The following is a 24527-nucleotide window of genomic DNA, read 5'->3' as shown; positions in this document are numbered from 1 at the left end:
GCGAGCTCACTCCTTCGTTCGCGATCGCGACAAGCAAAATGAGAACGCCAAACATGCGATCGTTCAATTCAATCATCAATCGATTATTAATTCCCGTGCTTAACGAAAGATTCATGCTATTATTGAAAGCGTCTTCCCGCGCGATTCACTGATTCGGAGTGAAAGACGGAGGCAGGAGACGCGAATTTTGAGGGTTATCGTCACACTGCGATATGCATGACAACGAATCTATTACGATTTGGATGTATCTCGCTTCGAATAATTTATTTACCATGCACAATTCACTCACCGATCACGGAGCACTGCCAGGAGACCCGCCAAATCACAGCTGAGAGGGTGCAGTGCAGATACGTACGACGTCCAGCACGGCATTCGGCGATCGTTTCGTCCAGCGACGGCATTCCACTCGTTGCACTCGACACGAGAAATAACGGATTATTCGGCGTACGTTCAGCTCGCAACACTCTGCAACCGAAATTCTTTTCGTTCACGAGAAAGAGGAATTAGACACGATCGTCAACGTCTCGCGCCGCACCGACGTGAATTACTTGCGCCGCTTGCGCGCGCCGAGCCGCCATGTCGAGTCGAGCCCCCGCGCGCCAGCCAATCACGTTCGACCGCACTGAAGTCGCAGGCGCGCGGCGGCCGCGAGACGGCGTACTAGGGTGTGCGGACGCGGACGATTGTTTTTGTCGGCGGGCAGCCTTGCCACTTGTTTTCGTCGACGCTCGGCATACCGTTGCCTACGAAAATCACGAGGCTATCATTGTCCCGATAAATCTCGCACAAGTGAAATGTTCGCACTTCCTCGCGTCCGTCGTCGTGCTGTGCTACTCGAAAGTCTCGAAACGCCGCTCGTTCTTGCAATTGGCACTCCTGCTGCTACGTTCCGCGGGCCGCGGGAATAATCGACGCGTTCAACAATCTGCAAATGTATCGAGTGTTCGTCGGAATAAATGTGTCGCACGATTTTCTCGCACGATCCGTTTGATTTTAATTGATCGTTGGAAATACAGCAGAGTTTCCCGAACTGTTAATGTCGGGAGTGTCGTATAAAATTCCGCGCGATCATAATTGACCGCAGTTTCGTGAGTGAGTGTCGCGGGTGTTGTGACGGAGGGAATCGAGAGGAGGCCTCGGAGGCATCGGGTAACAACGGAGTAACCATGAAGTTAGTATCTTATTCATTTTATTTCGCCTGCTTTGTAGAATTAAATAATGATTATTTTATGCGAAATAATTATTTCTCGAATTATTAATTAATACGTTGCCATAATTTGTATGTTACAGATCAACGTAATTGCATCAATCCGTTGCTGCGCATCGGTATCGGTGAGTGATAAGTTACTTTTTGCTTTAAATTTCCGTGGTGGGTCTGTGAAAACATGTATATATATTTAATTGAAAGAAATTCGAACATTACGAACGTATTATCTTTGTACGAATTTAACAAAGATCCATTGCATTAAAATGGATAGGTTGAAATAGATTTAATAATACACTCAATTCCTGGAATCATGTCATTTATTTAATTTATTATTAAATTTCGATTTATTTAATTTCGAGATTCATGAATTGCTTGAAATTGACAGAACAAATTTAAATAGGTAAAAAACAGGAATTAAAAAATATATTAATACATAAACAAGTTCGGTAACATTAAAGTGACAATGAAATAGTTTTCGCGAAAAAAAAAGAATTGTGTTCAAAATTTTATAAAGATGTTATCGCGCGCTATACTTTTATATAAGCGTTATATACTTTTTGCCAAACTTTTTTGGCACACATTAAGATTTTTAGAAACGCTAATAAAAACACAATAAAAATACAATAAAGATAGAATATTAAAAGATTAAAATACATCGTAATCAATCAGTTAAATTTTAAAGTTTCAATAAACAGCAAAGAAAGAAAAGAAAAAGATGTAGAATAAAATTAAAATAAGCAAATTTATTGATGCTTTAAAATTTACAGCTTTTAAATATCTTTATACTTTTCATATCTCAATGGACTGAAAGACCGGAGAAGATATTTATATATTGTAAATTTATGTGTTATATGCCTGTGTGAAATAAAAATAAATCAGTATCCGCAAATCGGGAAATAAAATAGGAATTAATTAATATTTTATATTAACAATTTTTTTAAATACTGTCCAGTTTTTTAAAAGACTGAAATTTGTATGCTTGGTCTCCCTACAGGATTAAATATACCAAAAACTGGTAAAATATGCAGATTTTTTTTTAACGTATATAACGCACCAAACATAAAAGAGAAAATATAAAAACTTAAGAGATGTAAATATAAGAAAGCAGGAAATATTTTATAATATATTCTAATTTATTTAATGTCAAACTTTTAATTATTGATTGTATTTATTGTTATAATATGGCAATTAATTTTTCTTTATTTCGTAGCCTATCCATTCATATTTGTCGATAATTTCTACTATTTCACTTTTTACTTGAAACAAAAAATGTATGTATGTTAAATGAATATATCTTCGCGGAACGGAAGAATCACTGATATAAATTATTTCAAAAATAATTTATTATAAACTGCACATATAAAATTAAATTTTCCTTTATTTTCACCCTCTTCTCTTTGTAGCTAAAATTGAATTGAAGCTTGAATTGAAATTGGGCGCTTACAAATTGGCGCGAGACACTGCAGTGTCTCTTGATATGTATATACTTGTAATAAACGTATACTTTTCACGAATCTATTATTTTTAACAGAAATACGTTATAATCTATATATATATACACATTATATACATCGTGCTTCCGAGATCCATCTCGGAGCTTATTCGTTTTCGATCGTTTTGAGACAAGTCGTTAGCTGCTCGCGCGTGTTTTCTAATCGTTGCAGGATGATTGGCGCGGAATTCAGAATTCTCGTCACGTTATCGCTCGTGGTACGTATCCTCGATCTACATTCCGCGATTGTTCTCATTAGGATTTTATTTTCCCTTTCCATCTCGCTCACTCGTTCCTCCAATTCCTCTGTCGCCTCCTTGATCTTGTGCGCGTCCAGTGATCTCATATGCCTGGTTACATCCCCTGGTGGACGCCTGCAATCATACGATGACTCTCAAATAAAAGATTACACTCAAGCACAATCATGAAACGATCTAACAAATCTACCGACCATGCGTGCTCGTTAGCGGATGTCGTACTTTCCTCGGACAGTTTGGCTATTTTGGTCAAGGTTTCCTGCAGGCTGCCTTCCTTCAATATATCTTTCAGATCATCGTCCATGCTGTTGTACAGTTCCTTTATCATGGCTTTGTGCAACTTCTGGGTGGTTTTGGGATTCGACTTGAGAATCGTGAGTATCTCGAGAAACTCATTCTCGCTGGAACGAAAAGTACGACGAAAACGTTATTTAAGTTATTAAGCGCGAAATGAATGAATACTGCGTCACCGTGCTAAATCAGTAGCTCGTAAACGCGTAATATAGCCGTCACGGCTTGAAATAAACGCGGCCTCCTTATCTAAGATTAACGACATCCGGAAATATAATACAACGCACCGCTGCGTGGCAATTTGAATTATTCGCTGTATCTCGTTTCGCAGAAAGGCGCCTTATCGACCTGGACGATATATACGGCGTGGCTCTTACACGTACGAAGTAAAAAAAGAAGACACGTGCCCCTTATTCCGGCAGCTTTTCAACGCACGATCGGATGCGCGTTCTCCCGTACAAGATGCATAGTTAGTACGTGACGACTATCGCCGGGGGATCGAATTCTTTGTCCCGACGCCAGACAAAGAGCGGCACCTTCGATCACAGAGGACGGGAACCCGGACGATTTTAATAGACTTCTTGCTGCGTTACAATAAGCATACAATAGTAAGATCCAGTCTCCTTACTCAGTTTCCGACGTTTTAAAAATACGCCGGGGCTTGTTAGGTTTACTTCGACATTCGCGTAACATTCGCATAATCATACCTACATAAAAAACGGTCGTGCTGCATTAAATTTACCTCAAGATCCTCGTACAACGATTCCCGTTGTCAGCGGCAGCGGCAACGTTGTTTCTCGCATACTCAATCAGGCCGGGACTGGTGCAATTTGAAATCAATGCTACATATTTGCATTAGTCCAGGCCTAACCGAGCACGCTAAGCCGCTTCCGATGGTCCAGGAGAGATTCATTCGCTTATCCCCTCGCATTTCCGAATCGCGTATACGCGCACAGAATCAAATTAACGGTAAATATGAAATTGAATTTCCTACAACAAAAGAAATCATTTCCTACAATTTTGCAGCGTTTAACGTTGAGACTGTTATGACCGATACGATTTGCTCGAGAGAATCAACTGCCTCCGCTACGGAGTACGTGCGTGCGTGCACGATCCCGGCGACACGCAGCACACGAATGACCATCGCCCCCGCGCCGGTCATCGTGGCAGGAGGCCTTTGTTTCCCCGAACGCTTCGTGGAATTCCTCGAAGGTCAACTGGTGCGCATGGTGGAAATCCGCGGGAAGGAGGCCTTCCTGGAAGCCGAGTAGGTACCGGGAGAGATCCCCGATTCAGCAGATCGCTATACGAGAGCTCCGACGACGATCGCGGCACGGATTCGACGCGAGCGTACGACGGCCACGTGAGCCTCGTGAACGGTCACGGCGAGTCGGGAATTAACATGCGAACCGCGGAGGCCAATGACATCGAGTAACACCGAGTGGCGTTTAGGTCATTGACGATGCCGATCCCTTCCACACATACGCCCGCCGCTTTTCATCTTGATGTCCCGTTCAATAAATCACGAATCGGCTTCTCGTAAAAAAAACCAGACTCTGATAGGCTATACGTAGAAAACAGTTATCTTGCAAGATGATCTTTCGCAATAATTTCTCTAAAACACAATTTCAGATTTTAGATATTACAGATATGAATGATCTTTGCATCTCTCGATATCTCTCGATTTCAGTTATACAGGGTATTCCTGAAAGAACCTTCTTCTTAAATTATAAAAGTACTCCATTTTCATGTATGTTGTGTGTACACATCAACTGAAAGATCACGCATAGAGAATTTATTATGAAATAAGCTCGAGAGATACAATAGCCTTTCTTTAATGTATTTATTCCATTATTCTGATAACATTAAAATTATTAAAGAAATAATTTTTTTATTAACGTGCTAGCATTTCCACAAAAAATAAAAGAGTGTTGGGTACAATCGAAAATCCAGAAGTCCGTAAACGAGACGCTTGGATCGGAGATCGGAGCAGATCTTCTCGACCACGTGACGCACTTGACACACTTTTGATAGCGGTTAGCGGTACTGTTATTGCGTGAGCGTATATGAATCGTGATTTTTGCGCACAGCCAGACGCTGAAGCTAGAAAGACGTAGAGACGAGATCTTTCCTCGGCCGAGTTTAAGAAAAAGAAAAGCCATATATAACAATAAATCAAGAGACGAGGGGGACTGTCGTGGGGCAACAATTTTGCAACATTTTTTTTTAGAGAAACAAAAAACCGTCTGGCAAGCCGCCAAAAGTGACGATGACGTGGGTGCGTTTCGATACGGCTTGTCGGCTTCTAGTCGGGCAGAAAGCAGAAAAAACGCACGTGTGTTGCGACGAACGAAAGAGGTTAAGTTGAGCGCGCGAAGTTGCGCGCGAAACCGAAAGGAAACACACACGCGCGCGCGTCCGCGCCTCTCGGGCCAACGTCACTCACCTCACGGACTCGGCTATGTTCTTCAGGTTGTTGGAGACGGCGATTCGGAACAGCCGTGCGTTGTTCGGGCAGTCCGCTTCCTCGTCCTCCGCCATTTCCCGGCAATCCCTTTTGTTCGCGCGGGAGACGGCGAGCCGCGGCGAGGCGTCGGAGGCGTCAACGACGCCTCATAATAACGGTTCCCGCCTTCCCGCGAACTATCGTCACGCTATCGTTGCGTCTCGACAAGACTTGAATCATTCGAGGAGCACGTCATCGGAGTTCCACGTGCGGCGTGAAGATGGCACTTGAAACGCGTCGCCGTGGCAACTTCGTGTCGCTGCGCGCGTGTCGCCAACTTCACGGAGCTGCTAATTGCTAATAAATCGAAAAAAAATGCTTGAATGATTTTTTTTTCTTTATTTTATATCGATTCGCACAAGGCTACGTTCCAATAATCAGTACTAAAAAGCTAGCACTAAAAATGTATCGTGCACATGACGTATGCTATACAGATTTTCAACACTATATAAACAATGATGATTATATTATTACAGCTATATAATAATAAATGTATAATCTGCTTTTTATATGCTTTCTTTGAAAATTTAAGACGTCGAAGCTTAATCACTTTTTGGATCGTCAGATATCTTTATATCTTTATTTGTTTCCGATTGCTGTGAGAAAACCGCCGTACACATTATAACGCAAAACAATTAGATTAGCTCACAACTACAATATGATTATATTACTGCAGTCTTCTCACTTGTATCGCGTTTTCTACTTGATGCCAATTTTCCGGATTATCTGGGCGACCGCGGAACCGGTTTGCGATGAATAAAGTCTTCATAGCGAGCTGTTTGCTAATGATTATAGCGAAAGTTATGTATTGATGGAGATATCGAAAGTACGGCGCGAATAGTTAATTAGTCCTCATCACGATTACGGCATGTTGCACGTCAATACGATATAATTGCTATGTGGCTAAAAGGCGCGTTCGGTCGATCGATCTCAGTTCCACGCTCAAGGAATTCCGACAAGCTGTTGTACGCTTAAAAATGCGATTGTTAATCAGCGGCGTTTGTCTTTGTGGGGCGAAAGGCATTTTTAACTCCACCATTATTCTTCTTTTCTAAGAAACGAAACGTATTCGATCTGCAGTCAGGACTCGGACACGCGGCGTCGCGCTTTGAAGCAAATTTATTCGTTCACGTTCGATCTAGTCATTTCCAACGTCTCGCAGACTAGATCCAGCCCACCAAAAAAAGTTTCCAAGTTATAAAAGAATTTAAAAATGAATTAAGATACTTTGTTTTTATATGATTAAAAAAAAAAAACTTATCCGACCCTCTCGGTCATTAAAAAAATTTTAATATGGTCCTTTTGACGAGAAGAAGGTTGGAATATCCCTTAATCTAGATCAGTACATGATGGAAGAATACCAGAGGGGCCCGATTCTCTAACGACAAACGTATGCGTAAACTCTGCTCTAACAGAAAAGCTGCAAGCTTATTGGCTAAAATCTATGCGATAGCCAATCAATTTGCAGCCTTTCTGTTAGAGCAGAGTTTGCGCATACGTTTCTCGTTAAAGAATCGGGCCCGTGTAACATTCTCGTGGATGCGCAGTCGTTCAAAGATAATGACCGCTCTTGCTAGCAAATTTCTTTCCTGTATTCAATCCTATATAAGTAATCGTTATTATGCGCAATGTTACACTTGGTATTCTTTAACTCATTCTTCCATCATAGATCAGTAGATCTGTTCTGTAACTCATCTTGACAGTGTCGTTATATTATCGTTGCACAGGTATAATGGTAAAAAAGCTGCGCAATGACGATAATATAACTGTCAAGAGTTACAGAATAGATCTATCGACTTGAGACTCTTGAGAGGTGTGCGCGTTTATGTTCGACACATTAAGGGGGCCGGCCCGCCACCGCGACGGCCGCACCCTTCGGGGTGCACGCGTCTATATATGCGCCTGATGCTCTCCAAAGGTCAAAGATGACGGCGAGGAGGCGCACACCGCCTCCATAAAGTGGAGAGCAATGTTGCGACATGCCTTATTGTATTATGCAATCGGCTCTTTACCCGGCGGCCTGAACTATATTTTCTTTTTGCTCGGCTAACTTGGCGCTCGCGGGAAGGCTCCGGCTACCGAGAGCCAAAGCGCCCATTCACTCGCTTCGCCAACGAGAGAGGAGTAACAGAGAGAGAGAGAGAGAGAGAGAGAGAGAGAGAGATCTCAGTACTCTCTACAGCGACAGGTACTCTCTTTCTCTCGCTTAAAGGGGATTACATCGCGAAGCGAACAATAAATGATGCTTTCTTTCTCTCGCTCCGCTGCGATCGATAGGCGACGCAACTATCTCGCGATCACGGATCGAAATTCCGTGACACATTTTCAAATTCCAATGCCGACGCACGACGCGCGATTGCGTAAGCGTGCGTTGCAGAAGCGCATGGCGGGACCGCGTTTCTGCGATTCCGTTGAACGCGACAAATAATTCCCTCAAACGGCTCGTGTAGCTCGACACAGATACTGGGGATAGATACAATTGAGAAATCTGTAGATGACGAGATGACATCCGTTGGATAAGGTGGCCGCGAATTTTCGAGATCCTTAAGAATTTCCGGTTCTAAATAAAATATTCGAAACAATCGAACGTTATTATACGATTGAAGAATTCAAACACCCGATTACTACCGATAGATCGGAGATATCCTGCACATCGATCATCGCGCAAGCAGCATTCATCATTGTACCGCGGAGAGTGCATATCGAGAAAGATGATCGTGGGAAGATGCTAGCTGGCAATAAAATAACACCGGTTTATTTTACCGCGGAAGAAGGGTTGCGAAAATGAAGTAACGACAATAACGACATGCGGGGACAGTATTCGTTTAATGACGGCGGAAGGCGTCGTTATAACGAAAGTTTGATGGAAATTAATCGGCAGGGATATGAGGGCATCCTAATTATGCGTCTCGCGAAAACGGCATGTCGCGAGACGCCGATGAGTCGCGGTGACGTAACGGTGTCTTGTTTTCCATTAATTCGCGATCGAAGCGAGCACAAATTGGTAGGTATGTATAAATTAAGTTTAGAGTTTCATCGCGAGGAAATCAACTCTTGTCATAAAGCATCTACCCTAAATAGCGAGCAATCATGTCGGTGACGCGAATGAAAAATCTGCACGCTTTCGTGGTTGGCAATCGGCACTCGCAGCGCATGAATTAAGTTGCTAACAATAAGTTCAACTCTTATTAAATTTGTAAACACGCGAGACGTACGTAATTAGTACGTACGTATATATTATTGAAATTAGTGGAACAATTATATTAAATGGACAAACGGATGGTAAAGCAAATACTGCCTTTCCTTCAAATTCATATCTTCTTATTTGCACGGCAAACGTAATTAGCGAGCGGAATGAGCTCGCGCCCCTAATTTGCCGTAACCTAATCTAAACTCGGCATCGCGCGCCGGTCAGGACGTCAGGAACGCAGTGTGAAGCACAAATACGGCGACTTTTTAACCCCGCGCGAAGCGTAGAAACCCGCTCTTCGATCCCATCTTCCTTTTTTCGCCAATGCGAAGTTGCGTCAATATCGCAATAGAAAATCGCCGGAGTTTTTTTTCTCTCCTCATCGACCTCCGGCGACGTGGGCCCCCATTCTTTCGAGATGGTACGGATCGCGTGCGCGAGGTCGTGAGGAAGAGAGCGGAGGTAGAGCACGCGCTCCCGGTTCTGCACGATCTCTTTCAGATTTATATCGCTCTCCGATACTTCCGCGATACGCTGTCGAAATCCGAGTTCGCACCGTTGTTGGATTACGGCTGGCTCGCGCGATAATTGGACGAACCGGGTACAAGGTATTGCGTTCGCCGTAAATGCGATATTTGAAAGGCAAAAGTATCAGATAGCTTCGAACAAAACATGACACGTTTTTTTCTTCCCGCAGAAAAAAAATCTGCATCGCCAACCGGAGGCTATATGTGAAGGACGAGGCTTCTCTTCTGCAGTCGATAAGATCTGGAGGATGCTGAAATCTTTGGGCTTAATCGCGAGAACCGCGTCCGTTCAATCCTTCCGATTATTTCTCGGCGCCACGTCGACGAACGGTTGCATGGAATTCGACACACAGCTTTGAGATTCGCGGAGTAGTTCCGAGAGAAAGAAAGATTTCTCGCGAAGATAAATCTCTGACAATACACGAGCAATAAGACAGATAAATGCATGTATTCCGTGTCAACGGAATAAAATCTACTCAAAGAATATCGATAACATATACGAGAGATCCCCCTTGAAGAGTAGAACGCGATATCTCGATACGGTGTAGGTATTAATTCTATTCTGTTATCAAGCTTGTGGTTGACGATTTTTTTTGCTCGACCCTGCATCCGACTTGCGGAATGTATCTGTTTAAACCCGGGAATTGGAGCGCACAAAATCATCGCGTTTCCTCCTTTATTTCCACTTTGTGCACCGCGCTGAGAGTCTCACGTAACGTATGATTTCAGCGTATATACGATTTCGCAATATGGATTCGAAGTTCGGTCCGCTCTATCTCCCTGGGAATCTAGACGAGCGCGTACGTACGCTATCTTTCTCTCCATTGCGAGACGAGCGGGATGCCTATTGGGATATATGCGATCATCGCTTCGTCTACGACGGCGAAGCGTGAGTACGGTGACCCAAGGTGGATCGTTAACCGGCGAGTTACGTGCATGCCGATCGGCAATACCTTGACGACTTCAAATGCGCGCTTCGGTTTACGCGCGCAGTTCCATTTTATGGAACTGTTTACGGCACCGAGCCACGTTGGAATCGCGCAATTATATGGATGCGTAATATTCTCGCGCGATCGCGGTTGCGAGCCTCGAACTCGATGGTCCCGCGCGGATTAGTCTCTTTTACAACTCGTCTTACGTAATCGTCGAATCTTCGGCTAACCGGATCTGATTCTCAGCCGTACAATTATTCGATATATGATGGCCTAAATAAAAACGCGTGCGAGTTCTTGACGAGGATAATAGCTCTCATTAATAACTCTTGATGCTGCAACCAGCGAGAAAGATAAACTTTACGTCACACGTGGGCACGTTTAGAGTCGCGTTCCGCGCAGAAGATCATCCCTGGGTTGTCCAGGCACCCATTTCCCGACCTAGCTCACACGTGAAGACGCGTACAAGTACGCACGTATCGGCCGATGCGCTCCGGAGACGCTCTCAACGCATGATTGCGCAACGAGCCCGTTCGATTGCGGAGCGCGCATTGCTCTCCGTAAGCCGCGGCGCGGCGTCGCCGCGCCGGCGACGGCGACGATAATGACGACGCCGCGACCCCGCGGGTATAATTCCCGCGTTGAAAGAGCCGATATAATTACAAGGGAGAAATGCGCGGCGACTGCATGCCGGCCGCGTCATCGACTCGGCTGCTTTTCCACGCTTTCTCACCGCTTACCTCCTCGTCCTCCAAGACGTGCACCGAGAATGATCCAAATAGAATCTTTCGTTTAACTTGAGAAACTTGGGGAGATTCCGACGGTCAGATTGCAAAGTCTATTTCATGTCAAATATTGAATTGTTTCAGCGTTGGTTAATCAATAATCTTATAACGAAATGTATTTTAAGCGGCCAAAGTACCGTTTAACTTGCTTTGCTTTTACAACCCGTTGCCTCGACCCTATCGCTTCGCTTTCATGCCGATCCCATTGATCGACCTTCAGATCCATTCGGAGATGCCTGCCGATCTGTATCAATCTGGTATTGCGCAACTACCCCTAGCTCGACGAGGTTTATCTCGACAGAGGCCTCCTCCGCCATCGCCGCCCCCTCCGATGGCTCTCCCACCGTGCGCGTCTTCATCCGGCAGCTCTAAGATCTCTTCTTCTCTTTTCCTCTCCTCTCGGCACCTCTCGTCAAAGAGAATTCGTTGGCAAATCTTCGAGGAACGCATCACCGGGTTATCTCCAGCCGCGATGCCATCCGCGGTTGCTCACTGGCGGGTGGGAGGAAGACGATCCTTGCGCGGGATCGGTATATAAGTATGCTGGATCCGATCTGGATACGTGCAGATCAATTATCGTCATCGGTTTGGCGACGTATATACGATATACGATTTGAGTGACAAAGTAACATCGCTCGGATTTGATCGACGAGCATACACACAACCAGCGAGATGAGATCGGTACGAGTCGCGCGCAGAATGCAGATTTCTCTATATACTTCCGGTTGCCGAAATCTGGGATGAATCTCGCATCTCCTGGATTGCTGAGTTTAATATAATTCGAATTGTTTCAACAGCTCGCCATTGCGCTGCTGGCCATCATTGGTACGTGCTATGCCGCAAGATTCGACACTTCTTATCTTCCGCCGAGTAGTGCCGGAAGTGCGGGTGGGGCGGAATTAATTCATCCTCCATCTCCAGGACATGGTGGAGGTGAACCCGTTAAATATAGTGGCCCGGTCGGTCCAGGTCCTGGTGGTCCAAGTGGTCCCAGTGGTTTTGGCGGTCCTAGTGGCCACGGTGGATCAGGCGGTTTTGGTCAGTTCGGAGGTGGTGGTAGTGCTTATAGTGGTAAGTTTGTACAAATTTATAATTACTGAACAAGAGAAGAAAGTAGTTACTTTGTCTCATATGTTATTCCATGTGTCTCTTCAAAACTCAAATTTTTATTACGATTATTGTACAACTGAAATATTCAAAAGTTAACTATCTTTTTTTTTAGAAATATTGCATCAATTTTCCTCGAAAACTAGTAATTTTTTTTTAAGTGTAGTTTAGCTATGTGACTTCACATTTTATTTCGTACTTTAGGCGGCGGACTGGGTGGTGGGCATGGCGGTCAAGAGAAGATACCCATCCTTTCTTATAGTAACGAGAACGCCGGTGACGGAAACTATCAATACAGCTATGAAGCCGGAAATGGAATTTCCGTGCAAGAAACGGGTCATAAGCAAGGCAGGAGATTGCACACTTTTATTTCTTAATCAAATTATTAATTATTCGATTACTAGACTGGGTGTATTTCGGTCTCAAACTCCATTACGATTCAATTTTTTAACGAGCGATAGCTAAACAATGTTCGCTTTTGAAATTATGGAAGTATCGCGTCACAACGTAATGCGTTTGGTAGCAGTAAGAACATCGCAAAACGTGAGTGCGTCTCGGTATTGCAGGAGAATCCGAATCGGTGAGCGGATCCTTTTCTTATACCGGGGCCGACGGTATGCAATACTCGATCACGTATACGGCGGACGAGTATGGCTTTCATCCTCAAGGCGCTCACTTACCAACACCGCCTCCGATTCCGCCGGAAATTCAACGAGGTGTTGAATTGGCACTTGCTGCCGAAGCTAGGGGTGAGAATCAGGATGGTGGCGGTGGAGGATATTCACACGGTGGAGGCAGTGGATATCCTAGCGGAGGTGTGTCATAGGATCCCGAATCAAACGAACGTTTATAATCGTGCATGTTAATGTCTTATGCATGATCTACTGCTTATCAAATTATCCTATTATCTTAGGAGGTGGCTATAGTGGCCATGGAGGCAGCGCGTATCAAGGACCGAGTTCATACCAAACAAGTTCAAGCGGTGGCTATCAATATTAGGCAGCGGATTGGCGAGGATCATCTACGTGCATACCATACGCAGGCATGCATACCATTTTCCGTTTATCCGTCTTGTGTATATAACGATATATCATTCATGCAATTTTTCTTATTTATATAAAGTGACTTTTATTTATAAAAAATGCCGATTCTCTAATTTTTTTCTTTTTTTAAAGTCGGTTTTATATACCAGCAAATTTTAACGTTCAAGTGCCTTTTACGTTATTATATTATTTTAAGAAATATATATGCCCGTCAAATATACACGTGATATGACATCTGTATAATTGAGAACTTAACTGCGATATGTGTCGCGCATTATTGTTTATGCGCTTAATATATATTATATATTAATTTTGAGATATGTTGTATCTTTGAATAAAATTTAATGGTGTATTAATGTGTGACATATATATTGTGAATCATTTTACATGTATATATACATTAAATATTATTTTTACACAAAAATACAATATTTACGTATAAAAAAATACGTATTATTATAATAAAACATTTTTGTTGCAACAATTTAAAAGCAGTTTATAATAAAGATACGATTGACATTAAGTTAAATATAATGCGTATTAATATGTGTATTAATAATTTTATCAAGCGATTATGATATAATTAATTAAAGCTTACAACATTTACAACTTATAATATAAATTAACGTTAATTCGATTTCCATCTATTTAGTATATTTAAGTATATTTCTGCATCCAATAAGATGCATTCAATTTATACTATATCTTGTTGACTAGTTGGGGACTCAGACTCAATCATTTCAGCTCCTCTTGCAAACTGAATAAAGAGTTGCTCCAAAGTTGCAGATAGAACAGCATAATCCTCAATACAGCTGTAGCTTTGCTTTAGACTCTTCATTGTATCATACATTTCCACCCATTTTGTATTACAATCAGTTACGTGATAGGCAAGAAAACCCTGTAAAAATATGAATAGAAATTAATAGTAAGATAAAAGAATAAAAAATAAAGCAATTATAATCGTTGCAGATCTTCTAAGCAAAATACAATCATTACCAAATTTTCATCCCTAATATCACACGTTAGAGTAGACTCAATAACATTCTTAATATTGTTAACATCCTCGTCCGTTCGGTTTGGATTTAATTTTATGTGAATATCATAACCCGCTCCAAATCGTTGCTTCAATTCTTGACTTGCGCCAATGCAGACTAATTCACCCTTCACCATAATGACTAGTCGATTACAAAGTGCTTCACACTCTTCCATGCTGTTGGACAACGTAGTTTTAATATTCCATTCAATAAAATGAATTATATTAAATAAAATCTTAATGCAGATATTTTATTTCAGATAAGTACTTGTACTTTAAAAAATACCTGTGAGACGTGAGTATAATGGCTTGCCCTGATGCCTGACACGATTGCAAAGTATTCCAAAGCGATCTTCTAGCTGCAGGATCGACACCAGTTGTGGGCTCGTCCAAGAGAACAAGAGTGGGATTGCCGATGAGGGCCATTGCGATGTTTAAGCGTCTCTTATTACCACCGCTGTAAGTACCGCTTGGCTGTTTCATGCAGGCAGTTAAATCTGTAACATGTTCATTGCTCATATATTCATATTCACCACATGCACTATTTTTACATATGTACTTTTTTTTAAATTCTGCATTTATTATCGCACTTAACTTACTCAGTCTATTAATCCATTTATTAACTTCCAACTCTACGTTGGACTTTGGTATACCGCGAAGACAAGCGAACAGTCGTAAATGATCAAAAGCGTTCAAAGAGGGTATTAAAGCATCAGTTTGTGGACAATATCCCATCTCAGAAAGATACTACAAGAAAAAACTCTATATCGTAAACAATATACTGCTAAACAAATTAAAACGCTATGTAAGTTATTACCTTTGTCCTGTCTGAGTGGATTTCCGCTTGCTTTAAGTACATTATGCCACTATTAGACGCTTCTTCTCCAGTTAGCATCCTGAAAGTTGTACTCTTTCCAGCGCCATTTACGCCGAGCAATCCGAAACATTCCCGTGGTTTCACTCGAAAACTGATTTCTTTCACGGCCATTAACTTCCCATAGTATTTGCTCAATTCATACACTAAGAAGAGACTGTTACCTTCACTTATTGGACGTTGTAATTCATTATTTTGTAGTTCAATATTAGTTGTCTCTGTAATATCTGGTTTTAATTGTTCTTTCATAGTATCACCTGTACATAAAGTCATATACAATTATGCATTATTATATTTTATATAAGTTCGTTATATTTTATATAAAGTTCGTAAATTCTCAATTATTTATGCATGTTTAATTTTTATATATCATTTCTTGGGATACTAAAAATTGTTTTACCTTGGCTGTTAATTTTATTAATTTCTATCGCTACTGCGAGTTTCTCTTTCTTTACTTGATCATCCATTATGTCTTGTCCCTTTCTTAATTTTGTACCGACCATCTTTTTGAATAATTTTGAAAATAATTTTTCTTCCAATGCGATTAATAGCGCAAAATACAAAATTGGTGTCATAGCTAGATATAGTATACTTTCTTCAAAATTCATATCATCTGTAAAGTTTTTGAAGTAAGGAAGTTGATTTTTGCACATTCCATCTGCACAATCCATACCTGAAAAGAATTATTTCATGAAGTTAATTATAAATTCCATCGTAAGAACTTAAAATTACATTTGATGTAAATATTGCATAAACTTACCACAACAAGGATCGCGATACGCAAGACAAACTACATCGCGAAGTCGATTTGGTAGACGACGACACCTTGCATTTTGTACTGCTATGGTGAAAAAAGATACTTGACCATGGAACAAACTTACGTAAGGAATTAGACGGAAGAGTCTCTTTTGTAGAATGTGTAGCCAATTAAGCCAATCAAAACTATGTATTACTCCGTGTAGAATATACTGTATTACAACTGAAATAATTTTTCAGATTTATTCCTCTTTATAATAATTTAGTGGCATTTTTAAAGAGAGCATTAAATTTATTTTATTTAATATATTCATTAACATTTTTAATATCTTTACGAAATATTATAAACTTACCAAGACCGAAAGGTGCGAGAGCCAAAATGGTTATTACAGTACTCCTTGATTTATTCATAAAACTAAATAGATATACAAAAAGTAACACGTTAATACCAAACAACTCCAGAATCAATATCGTGCACACTGTAAAAGAAAAAAATTTGTATAAGTGATTAAAATATAATATTAATTAATAGATATTAAATATAATTTAAAATAAAGACTTACGTATTTCTGTTCCATAATATAGGCGAAGACCAAGAATAATATCCATGATGTAGAATGCTAAAGTAACTAGCAATACAATTATCGTAAATATCAGAAAATCAAAAGCAAACATTGTACCCCAGTATGATACCGATGTGACACCGGTCATACGTTGAAGTTGTTTAACTTTCGTCGTTGTTTCTTCGTAAGGATGCGTTGCAAAAAGTGCCACAATAATAAAGAAGAACGAACAGAATATCGAGACACGCGAGAACGCATCTAATTCCGGCACTTCTATTTTGGTCGATAATAGTGTATTCGGTAATTGTTGCCTAGATGCAACAATCGAATATTCATCGCCAGCGAAAGCTTTGATGAACGAATTACTCAAGAGATTCACTGTTAACGGCACGCTGTGAAGTGCTAAGCCGGAATAAAAACCGTTAGCCCATGTTGTGTTAGTTTCAGTGGCATTAAATTCGGCGGATACGATAAGATTATTCCGATATTCCACAATATTCTCCATAGAAGAATTCAGAAGAGCTAAAAGAAATAATGGATAAAGAAAATATCGTTCAGACAAATTTATTACTGTGCTTAGTATGAAATGACATAATAACATAATCGCACTTACCGCTTGCCACACTTATATCCGGAGTTACACGCTCTGCTTCGCCGAACTTCTGAACAACATCTCTATATTTTGAACTTATAAGTTCCATGTTCGACGAGTATAAAGCTTTGGGATTTCTGTACATATCAAGCTTCAATGGAACAATATCTGTGGAATCGCTTGGTAGATTGTAAGTTAAGGCCATTATAACCACCGAGAAGATAGGAAGAATTAGCTGAAAATGTTAAAGACATGTTAATAGAAGAAAATCTCGATTTTCAAAGTTTTATAAAAATAGAATATGATGCAAAACATGATAATCTTTATATTAGTAAAGCAATTAAGGAGAAATTTACATATTGCAGAAAAGTGGTTAGATTCTTTCTCGTATATGTGAATTTCTTGCAAAGCAATGCCCATATTGATTGCATGCATAGCTCACTGCCTGTAACTTTCGGTAATGGTGATGTAAATAATTCATTGAGGTGTTTCCCATTATCTTCTTTGTTCACAATCCTAGAACAAATAGTAAAGTAGTAAGAAAATGGTAATAAAATAATGATACAAAACACATTTTAATAAATACACACTTCAAAAATACTTGTTCCAAAGTAATCAATGACACGCTTATTCCAGTAACTCCTAATTTGTTCTTTTCATTTTCTACTTTGTCCAGTGATTGTGGTAAAGAATCAGTATATGGCACATTTAAAACAATTTTTTCACTATCAACACTAAGCTCTTGCGTTCTTGAATCAAATTTACATATGACTTTTTCAGGTATGCACCAAGACTTTGTCGACAATGTAACTTCCATATGCCCATGACCTAAAGCAAGAAAATGATAATTTACAAAACAATGATCTAAATTATATATTTTGTTTAAATATCAGTAAACACAATAATAACATACCATACTGTTTCTTCAAAAACATTCCAGTGCCATAACTTCTAAGACGACCTGCATGCATTATCGCAATTCTATCACCAAGTATATCAGCCTCTTCCATATTATGCGTACTAATTAATATTGTTTTCTCTCCTCTAAGTTTCTGTAAAAAATTATTAATATGTATATAAAATATGCGACACACCGTTAAATATATGAATATAAAAAAAATTAAATTAAATTTGCTTACCAATATAATATCCCATGTATCTCTTCTGGTTTCAGGATCCATTCCCGACGTTGGCTCATCCAAAATTATGATCTAAATATAAATTTATTTTGAGATCAATATAATATTTGTATAATACATCATTCATTATATCTCTATTTCAGAACTTACGCTAGCATCGCCAATAAGTGCCATTCCGAGGCATAGTCTTCTTTGTTGACCACCAGAAAGTTTGCTAGGTAGAAAATCTTTCTTTTCGGAAAGTTTCAACTTAGAAAGCAAAATATTAACATCCTCCTTGACTTCGTTTCTGGTTTTATTTTTAGCTTTTAGCTGTTGCCATAACATAAAAATTACATACAACTAATATATTATTGATACGCGATTGCTTTTATTCTACAAAAATTATTATTATCCTCACCAAGCCAAAGAATTCTATTTGTTCAAATACATTCAAATCTGGAAAAACCATATTTTCTTGAGGACATAAACCTAAATCATTTCTAATACTGCTCAAGTGCTTTTTTAAATTTCTATCGTTTATGAAGACTTTCCCTTCCGTTTCGCTTGTCACACCTATTGAACACAAATGCAATGAGTATTTCCCACAAAATAACATTTTCGTTAAAAACCATCTCATGACATAAATGTAATACCTGTTAATATAGACATAAGCGTAGTTTTGCCTGCTCCATTGTGTCCAAGTAGAGCAGTAATTTGTCCTTTGTAAAAGTCCACAGATACTCCTCTTAACGCATGGACTTTCTGGAATGTAATAATGTAACGGTATTGAAATATAGCAAAAATATTCATAATCATCTATTTATGTAAACTTATTTATTTAAAATAGTCGTCTTTTATGTACGTTTAAACTTACAGACTTTCGTAACCAACTTGTTGTGTACGATTTTTTAACATCACGTATTTGTATTCCGGGTGTAAGCGCATTACCTAATACTGGCTCGAAGTCTTCGTTAACCTTATCATAATCAAATTCACCAGCTTCTTCATCGAGAGCTATTTTATTTTTCTTAATACACTAAAATACAAAAGCATAAAAAACATCATGTCTCATATATACGTATATTTTTCGTTCATACTATTTCTTTCATATTTTTTCTTACCTTCAAAAAATATAATGGATTCTGTCGGACTCCATATTTACCGGGAAGGACAGCATTTATATATATTGCAAGTGTAAAATGTATCACAGCACCCAAAATTGAAAAAAGAAATATAAAACCTGGACTTCCTAAGATACCATATTCTATTCTTCCAGATATAAAAAAATTACTCCACTGAATACCAATCACTAAAAGAAAAAAAAATTGTTAGCGAAACAACACATGCATACATAATCCTCTCTTTAAAATTTCTCTAATAAGTTACTAATATAACTAATTAACATAAATAAGTTGAAAATTACTACTTACATTTGCTTTCATGAGCATTTGTTTCGTCAAAAAGTATATGAAGCATAATATTTGGAAACATTATGCCAAAATATGGTGTAACTCCGAAAACTTCTTCTCTTGTCAAGTGTATATAAAGTGAATTTACTGCCGTGTAAATAATAGCTATTGCAGTTGTGACAAATCGTGCTATAAAGAGATATAAAGAATATAATTTATGCATTTAAATATTTATTTTATAAAATAAAACGATATTTACGTTTTGAAAAATATGCTGCAATATGCATGCCAAATGTTATAAGATGAGTAACAACTGTGGTAAATAAGATCCAAAATATAAACCCATTTCCATATTGCAAATAGGCCTCGACATTTGCAGAAAAAGTATTTTTAAATAATATGATTGTTGGCACTACATAAATAGTGCTGAATAATATCCCTGTAATTAACCAGCTAAATAAATTATAAGCCAGTTTGACTCCATTCATTGCCATTAAGACCTGAAAACAACAAAATTGATAAATATTTTTCAGTGATTAAGAATGTACGAAAAGTAGAAAGAAATAATACTGTACTAACATTTACGCCAATAAACTTCTCTTTTGTTGCATAGCTGGCTTCTATGCAAAGCGGAATCACAAATACCAGAACTACGAACTGAGAAATTCCTTTACGCAACATCACATCAGCCTCATCTATTTTAACATAAGGTGGATAAGGCATTCTTTGTATTGACATCTGAAAAATACATGCATCAAAAGTGATAAAAAATAATCCCGTATTACAGTGATATGTTATCCAGTTATCTGTCTCGACATATAACGTATATGTATATTTTTTCATAAACAGCTTTATGATAAATTATTCATTATTAAAATATACTCATATATTTTTTAAAAAATTCATAATACCTTTACGTTAGAATCTGGTGCTGCTTGCTTTATGAGTACTTCATCTAAACATATTTGAACTTGCGTAAATGGAATCATATCGAAATATACCGTAGGTGACGAACTTATACGTTCACCATGTGACACGCTTTGGTACAAGTCATTTGGAATCTCCCACGAATGTCTTATTTTATATTTTATGGCGGGTTCGTTATATTGTTCAAAAACAACTGCCACCACAGAAACTATTGGATTTTGTGCCTGAGAACGTGTATAAGTATTTATCATTTCAGTCTCATTAACAAAACCTTCCATACCTATAAAATAAAGAGAATATAATTAACGTTAATGTTATTTAAGCTGTTAAAAGACACTACATACATTCCTCAATCATCATTTCAAGTAATACTTACTTTTAGGCAGCAGTACAAGACAATATCTGACAGACTCCATGATCTTCTCCGTATATGGATTTTTTGGTACATAATACACTTTATGTAAATCATTATCAAGTTTCCTCATCAACTCGTCTTGCGTATTTATAGGATAGTACGTGCTCTGGTTCACCACAACTGGAGGTTGAACACTGAAATCTCGCAAAGCTTGAAGTAACGCGAATAATACAATGGGTACTAAAGCTTGTAGGAATATCGCCGAACGCCAGTGCCTTTTGCGCACTATCAAATTCTTGTACATCAACAAGCCAAAAATTTTCCATCCACTAGCCATTTTGATTTTAATTTGGTGGAAAATACTTTCAACGAATTATCAGCGGGTCGTGTTGAAATATCTACAAATATTGTAGACTATAAATACTGTGTACACCACTTTGCCATTGAAAATATACAAAGCCTTCTGAATAAGTTATTAGAATTGATGCAAGAAGTGTCGACTTCAACTTGCAGCATAACTCACAAATAAGCTATACAGCCTTGGTCATCAAAATTATGGGAATATCTCTATAATTCGCATATTTTGCGATACCATGCAAAAAGGTACCATGTAGTGTTTCTTTCTTATGTATAGAGTCCCACCTCTGTTGTCATAGCAAATTTTACCTAAACAAACATAATTTATTACTTATAACGGTGAGTCAAGCTAAAGTGTATAGCATGATATAATATTCAAGAGAGAGGTCACGATTATTATATTTACAACTTTAATAATTATCATTAATTTGACCTCAATTTACATTAAATAACACTACAAAGATAGATTACTCTCAATCAAAGACAGATAGCAGTTCTAAAACTAACAGATAAGATAATAGATACAGTTTGATAACACATCGAATACTGGGAATTGTGTAAGAAACTATACATATAATTATGTGAGAAGTTTCTATTCTATGTACGAAGAATTTATTTATGACAAGAACAAAGCCTATACCTTAACCTTGATTGTCTATAGGTTTTATTTCAAATTTACATGATATTTCTGTGCTTACTTGGACATGAAATTTGAACGGAAATATGTGCCTGGGATTTATTTACATTCAGTTTAATTCTAAACTTGCTTGCGTATGCCTATAGACCTTTGAAGATCTTTGCCAAGCGCACGACGTCAAACAAGACGTAAGACAGCGGATTTGCAATTTACATAAATAGACTAACGCTTGTCCGTTTAATTACCACATCCTTATCGCTCGGAATGCGAATGTAAAAAAAATATAGACGGTGCTATTATATGCGCGATAAGGATGTACAACAATGTACAATAATTGTATGCAAAGAATGTACTTACGGGGAGCTGTCACACATTTCACGAATGATAATTTCCGGGAGCACAGTGGAGCACAGACAGTAACAGCGAGGTTGTTATCTGCTTGATAACACGTCATCGATCAAAGCGTCATCTTATCAAAGGTGATAACAACGTTGAATTTTTACGTATTATTATATATACAACACATAATTATAAGGCGTCGCAGTACACATAGCGTCTCTCGAACGTGACAGCACTCGAGGAACTGCGAGGAACTCGACAACTCGGCGTCGTGTACGTCAGTGCCGTCAAAATTCGATAACATGCAGAATATAGAAGGGAAACTGTATCTACGTAACGCGTCATGCGTTCGATATTTCACGTATGCTGCGTGATACGTACCCGCGTCAGTGATGTCCAACAAGAAACGAATTTGTGGATTAAAGTCTTTTTTTAGGGCTCATTAATCCGCAATTAGTACAATGACAATCGATACAATATTGCTCAATTTATATAATTAAAACTTATAATTACTAATCTTAGGATTTATTATTATCCTGTTATTTCGTAAACATATATACATATACATATGTTTTAGAGCCTGATAATATTCAATTATATTTTAATTAGAATAAATTGTAATTTTATTATCATCCGGGTTGATTATCGATCCGTTTGATTATCCATCGAGTAATAACTGTAAAAAAAATCTTATTTCGTGGCAATAATATATTATTGCATTACGTTACTGGTTCAGTATATATACGTGTAATAAACTTCAAGCGTAATAAGCCACTCCCCTGACTCTATTATCTGTTAATGTAATTAGATTAGACTGTATATTATATACACTATAAATATGCTCATTCTTATTTAGAACATAATATGTATATGCAATAATAAATCATAAATTTAATCCTGCGTTAATTATTATAAGATATATATTTATTATTTATTTATATGTATGTTAGTGATCGAAAAATAAGTATACATACGAGAAGTAGGACGTCGAAATTTTATGATCAAGTTGAAAATCACTGCCTGGAATTTTCTGTTAGGTATTTCACAAATCACAACGAGAACCAATAACGATACCAATGGCAATCTACAACACTTAGTGTTACTTAAAAATTACTTTCCTTTATCGCACACAGTTTTTTAAAGCGATAGCTTAAATACAAATAACATATTAGTCATACTAAAAGGGCATGCAACGGATGACTATACATACGTTACTGCGCAGAACAGTTTATTTGGAAGTCTTACGTCAACTTAAAAATGATCTAACCATCTTTCTAATATAATAATATTGATGATAATTCTATGATAAATTTTCTTTGTAATTCTAATCCTTAATTGCTTTATAATCTGATGAAGAAGCATTATCTCATTTAGCACTAGTTATAAGTTGATAATAATCAAGCACTTGGTTGATTCACTTTTTGATGTCGTATCTATTTTCGGACAGTTTTTGAACGTTTCTAATTTCTTAAATTTATTACAATGTTCCACGTTTATTGTAACTAATGTTAAAAAAATAAAGACATAGCTTAAATTTTGTAAAAAAGAGGTGGTCAACGTTACTGGTTCAGTATACGTGTAATAAACTTTAAGCGTAAGCCACTCCCCTGATTATTATCTGTTAATGTAATTAGATTAGTACATCATATACACTATAAGTACACTATAAGTATATACTATTTATATTCTTAGAGTAAGTTATTAGAGTAAGATCCTACCAAACACAAACTAAGTAACAGTAACATATTATAATATTACAATTTCCTTCTCAATCATGTAATTTTTATATGCGTGCATGCGTCATCTCTGACAGTGCATATGACATATTGTGCCATGGGAAATTATAATACTGATGTCATCGTGTTAATTTTGTTGGGATGTCATGGATGAATATTTGCCCGATATCCTTGCAACATTTAAACTCCCGAAGGGAGAGTCATATACATATATTTACAACTTAGTTTTATAGTTAGTTTTATATGCATTTGCACTTTAGCTGGCCTATTGAATTGACTTATATAAATGACAGTCAATTCAAATTCTTAAATGCATGATTGATTTAATATATGTATGACTGTGTATGTGAGTGATGGAGTATGAGTGAGTGAAGGAGTGTAGGACATGACTCTAATTGTGAGTGAGAAAATGAGTGAAATTGAATCATGTGGTAATGAAATTAGAAATAAAATGGTAAAGATGCTTCCCTGACCAGTATCAGACCACCGAA

General features: G+C 38.3%; 3 protein-coding genes across 4 annotated transcripts; 1 reads left to right on the top strand and 2 right to left on the bottom strand.

The window, feature by feature from the left end:
- Positions 1–1185: 1185 nt before the first annotated feature.
- On the top strand, positions 1186–13974 carry LOC139819966 (uncharacterized). Of its 2 annotated transcripts, none has more exons than XM_071789802.1 (5): positions 1186–1332; positions 11985–12258; positions 12499–12642; positions 12861–13109; positions 13208–13974. In XM_071789802.1, the coding sequence occupies exons 1-5, from the start codon at positions 1282–1284 to the stop codon at positions 13291–13293; spliced, it is 804 nt and encodes a 267-aa protein (XP_071645903.1). In that variant the 5' UTR covers positions 1186–1281; the 3' UTR covers positions 13294–13974. The 2 variants fall into 2 exon arrangements, with proteins under 2 accessions (XP_071645903.1, XP_071645904.1); XM_071789803.1 differs by lacking the exon at positions 1186–1332 and adding an exon at positions 10093–11868.
- Positions 1931–5943, bottom strand: LOC139819969 (polyamine-modulated factor 1). The gene is made up of 3 exons (XM_071789805.1): positions 5694–5943; positions 3151–3357; positions 1931–3073 (listed from the first exon to the last, which is right to left on the bottom strand). Exons 1-3 carry the CDS (start codon positions 5786–5788, stop codon positions 2806–2808), a joined length of 570 nt encoding a protein of 189 aa, XP_071645906.1. The 5' UTR covers positions 5789–5943; the 3' UTR covers positions 1931–2805.
- LOC139819965 (phospholipid-transporting ATPase ABCA3) lies at positions 13802–22583 on the bottom strand. The gene is made up of 26 exons (XM_071789801.1): positions 22319–22583; positions 21491–21633; positions 20989–21365; positions 20597–20892; positions 20265–20423; positions 19945–20185; positions 19707–19874; positions 19398–19585; positions 19151–19312; positions 18930–19038; positions 18695–18849; positions 18445–18606; positions 18295–18366; positions 18069–18207; positions 17746–17983; positions 17512–17671; positions 17177–17390; positions 16564–17085; positions 16354–16479; positions 16005–16223; positions 15645–15917; positions 15188–15501; positions 14970–15117; positions 14657–14867; positions 14334–14547; positions 13802–14235 (listed from the first exon to the last, which is right to left on the bottom strand). The coding sequence occupies exons 3-26, from the start codon at positions 21302–21304 to the stop codon at positions 14032–14034; spliced, it is 5010 nt and encodes a 1669-aa protein (XP_071645902.1). The 5' UTR covers positions 21305–21365; positions 21491–21633; positions 22319–22583; the 3' UTR covers positions 13802–14031.
- Positions 22584–24527: the final 1944 nt, after the last annotated feature.

Source organism: Temnothorax longispinosus, chromosome 10, assembly GCF_030848805.1.
Source record: "Temnothorax longispinosus isolate EJ_2023e chromosome 10, Tlon_JGU_v1, whole genome shotgun sequence".
NCBI classification, from domain to species: domain Eukaryota; kingdom Metazoa; phylum Arthropoda; class Insecta; order Hymenoptera; family Formicidae; genus Temnothorax; species Temnothorax longispinosus.
This window is presented reverse-complemented; position numbering and strand designations above follow the sequence as displayed.